Genomic DNA, 4,009 nt, shown 5'->3' on the forward strand with positions numbered 1-4,009 from the left:
CAGAGTAAGTGTAAACCTGTGTCCTGTGTCCTGTCTCCAGCTGTTACATGGAAACAGCAACACGGTCCAACACAGCAAATGAGTCGACCGTGTCCCTGATGAATGGCCTGAATTCCAGCATCTTTGTTCTCTCGTTTGTTTCACTTTCTTCTTACTCTTCGTGTAAATGAGAGTACCAATACCCACACTGGCAGTACACTTGTTTACCCGTGTAAACAAGGCTGGCTGTGGCCGCAAGGGTCGGGCACAACTCCGGAGAAGCGTGCTATAAGAATCGACCGGCTAAATGGAATTTACAATAAAGAGGATTGTCAAATTTCATTATTTTAGATTTCCATCCGTAAAAGTGATAACACACGCACACACGACGGGCGCTTTGTTCTAGGGAGCCAATCATTAAACATCGGTGAGCACACACACCGTTTCGGTTGCCCTCCACTGGAGTGTAAGCTCCTGGAGGGCGGGGATTCTCTTCCACTCCGGGACTCAGAACATCACCTGACATGTGGCCGGGCCTGAGTTACACGCGGGACGTGAGTGCACGGATGAGCATAGCTGGGAACCTCTGGCTTTGTGGGTTGAGCATCAGACCTTAGGTCTCCCGCTCCACCATTATCCACCCTAGGCCTCAAGGAACTATGTATCCCCTTTGAACCTTGGCTTCTTCATTTACAAAGAGGAACAACCCCCCTGCCGCACAGGGAGGAGGTGACAATATACGTCTCTGCCTGCCACACACCAGGCTCTCCACCAGTGGGGGCTTCTTCCTGACCCGCCACCCCTGCCACACACATACTCCTTGGGGACCCACCCAGCCCTGCTGTTGTCACGCATTTCAGTGATGTCACAGCTCCCCTCCCTGGCAGCTGCTGCGCAGCCCCCCTCATGCCCAGCCTGCGAGCTGGCTGAACCCGGAGGGGCAAGGCTCAGGCAGCACCTGGTACCAGTCTTGCTCCATCTGTCTTTGAGGCCTCGCAGCCCCAGCATGAGTCCATCAGCAAAGAAGAGGCCCAAGAACAGTGTGGATTCCAAGGTCGGACAGGGGACTGGGTATGGTTGGCCTTACGGAGCCCAGCCACGCCCAGGGCAGGGGGAGGGGGAGGGAGAGCTCGAGGGTGAAGGGAGGTCAGGAGAGGGAAATGGCCTCCCCGTGCCTGCCCCCAAACTGCGGTGACAAAACTCGCCGTCTAGGGAAGGTGCAGCCACGCTGGGCTGAACGGAGAGGCAGGCGTTCGGAGGGGCGGGGGTCTTCCTGGGTTAGCGCTCCCTCCCTCTCTCTGTCTCTTAGATGCAAGATGAGAAACGACAGGACAGCATACAGCAGCCTGTCCACAAACTAATTGTGTGGAACCAACTCAAAATGGTGAGATGCCCCATTCTGGTCCCAGCTAAGGCGGGCCCGAGTGCCCCCGGGGCACTGCTCCTAGTGCCGTGGTCAAGTGACCCAGAACCGGTCCCCGGGCTGAGCTGAGCCAGAGTCCGGACAGAGAGCGGGTAGGACACGATCCCAGGAAAACTGAAGCTCCTGTTTCTCTGGTTTCTCAACTCCGGCAGGTATTGAAAAACTTGTCATTCTTGAGGCTGTTCAGGAGCTCGAACCCCCGGATCCAAGAGCTGCACAACCTGGCCAGGAAGTGCTGGAACTCGCCGCTCAAAGTGCGGAAGGTGCTCCTGATCTCCAGGTGAGCTCAGCCCGCCCCGGCCCCCGGCCCCCGGCCCTGACACGGGCCCAACAGCTGGCTTTACTAGGACCGGGCGCTGTGCTCGGGAATCTAGAAAACCTAATTTTCACAGAGGCTCTGAGAGAAAGGTATTTATGAGCCCTATTTTACTAATGAGAAGCTGAGGCTCGGGAGATGGAGCGCCTTGTCCCAGTTACCTGACCCGGTAAGAGGCTGAGCGAGGACTGGAAGCCCTGCCCGTCTGTCACCGGAGCCGTGACCGAAACCATGGTCGCAACCGTGCAGTTGTGGGACTACCCCCTGCCTGGGGCATGGAGCAGGGTGGGGCCCCTCCTGCTCCCGCTCTCAGGTCAACACCACCCCAACCTCCACCTGCAGACTAGGCATCTCTCTGGAGCTCGGTTTCCTCATCAGTCACGTCAGAATATTAAGAAAACTCACGCTGGTTAGGCACCTGCTCGGTGCCAGGCACCATGCTAAATACTTTACAAGCATTTTCGCATTTAGCTTATTCTTCCCAACAATCATATTGGGTAGACAGAATCATCCCAGTTTTACAGAGGAGGAAGCTAAGGCTCTGAGAGGTTATACTTCTTGCCTCAAATCACACAGATAGTAGGGGGCAGAAGCGAATTTGAACCCCAGCTTGCCTGTCTCAAAAGCCCGTGTTCTCTGAGCCGCTCCGTCACTTCACCGCCCCCTACTCTGCAGGACCGCTGTGAGGGTGTCGGGTCTCACGCCTGATGGGCACTCGATCAGTGCTGGTCATTATCATCATCGGTATTGTCATTATCTTGAGCCCAAGGCCTTGCCCCTCTCCACACGCCCAGCTAGGACACTTTGCAGGGGACCCAATCGGAATAGACACCTTTTAGGAAAGTCCCTTCCGGCGTTTACTGCCTCTGGACAGCCCCACCACTCTGGGCCCCGCTCCAAGGTGGTCCAGTGCAGGCAATGAGGAAACCAGGAGCCAGCAGGTGCGGATCAACGAGCCCCATAGTTTCCCAGCCTTTTTAAAACAGCTGAACCCCAAGAGTCTGTCCCCAAACCACAGTTGTGTTTTTTGGGGGAAGTTGTCCTGCTTTCACCCCGCCCTGGGGTAGGCAGAGACAATTCCTCAGAACCCTCAGGTCCCCTAAAACACAATCTGAATAAAAAAACAAACCCCAAAACAAAAACACTGCAATAGTTCACCCCATCAGCTGAAACCCGGAGGCAGAAGCCTGGCCTAGTGGCTGATGCCGACCGCCTGTATTCCTAGGGGTCCTACCTCCCAGTCACCTGCTTTTGCCCCCTCAGCCTCTCACATCCCTGCTGCCAGTATGTATCCCACCTCCTGCGGCCAGGTGCGAGGCCCCTGGGCGGCAGAGAAGTTCCTTCCGGGGCCCTCCCTAGCGTTCCGCACAGGCTGCCCTGACCGCAGCAGTCTCCGCACAGCGAGAGGACCGGGCCGTGGGCCTGCGCGGCCGACTGCTGTTCCTCTCCTTGCCAGGAGCAGCACCGTCTGCTACAGAGTGGACCGGAGTACTGAAGAGCTCCAGGAGGCCAGGTGCTCCAAGAAGAAGCTGGAGCCCAAGACGTTCAAGTCCACAAAGAAGCCTAAGGAGTCCGAGCCCAGGGTGGGGCTGCGGGAGAGGAAGAAGGTCCGGGAGTCCCGGGCGGCAGTGCCAGGGAGAGGAGAACAGGGGGAGCCCGAGGGCCCGAAGACATCGAGGGCTCATCGCCTGACCACTTGTGCCGGAGCCGGGGAGAGGCGACTGCCCACTGGGGACCCCAGAGTCGTCTTCCTGAAGACCCAGCACGGGGACACGGAGCAGCTGGAAGCGGCGGACCGCTGGCTCTGGTTTGAGGGGCTGCCCACGCGGATCCACCTCCCAGGGCCCCGCGTGATGTGCAGGTCGTCCGCCCTGCGCTGGGTCAAGCGCTGCTGCACCCGCTTCTGCTCGGCATCACTCGAGCTGCCCATGTGCCATCCCTACAGGGTGTGACGAGGCCACCACCAGGCCAGGGTGAGATGCCCGCCCCACGCCAGGCCCACAGCTGGGCCCCAGATTCGGGGGGGCTCAGGGTACAGCCTTGGGGGCTGTGGCTGGCAGTGCTGGGAGGCCCCACCTTCAGGCCTGGAAAGGGAGGCTCGGAGGTGGGGAAGCCACTCACCGAGACCACACAGCAGTCTGGTGGCCTGGCGGAGCCCCTCAGGACCCAAGCAGGGGCCCTAGGGGAGGAGAGGCACACCCTGGGAGCGTGGGTTCCGAGGGGGGTCACCCCGCTGCCTGGAGGCCTCATGGAGAGGCCACAGCTGCTATAGCTCAGAATCTCACAGAGGC

The 4,009-nt window shown here is 58.8% G+C and overlaps 1 protein-coding gene across 1 annotated transcript; it reads left to right on the forward strand.

Moving 5' to 3' along the window:
- Positions 1-985: 985 nt before the first annotated feature.
- Positions 986-3,670, forward strand: TP53TG5 (TP53 target 5). The gene is made up of 4 exons (XM_045833166.1): positions 986-1,033; positions 1,289-1,363; positions 1,555-1,682; positions 3,175-3,670. Exons 1-4 carry the CDS (start codon positions 986-988, stop codon positions 3,668-3,670), a joined length of 747 nt encoding a protein of 248 aa, XP_045689122.1.
- The last annotated feature ends 339 nt before the right edge of the window (positions 3,671-4,009 follow it).

This window comes from Phyllostomus hastatus, unplaced genomic scaffold, assembly GCF_019186645.2.
Source record: "Phyllostomus hastatus isolate PE091 unplaced genomic scaffold, TTU_PhHast_1.1 phas_contig_17, whole genome shotgun sequence".
NCBI classification, from domain to species: Eukaryota; Metazoa; Chordata; class Mammalia; order Chiroptera; family Phyllostomidae; genus Phyllostomus; species Phyllostomus hastatus.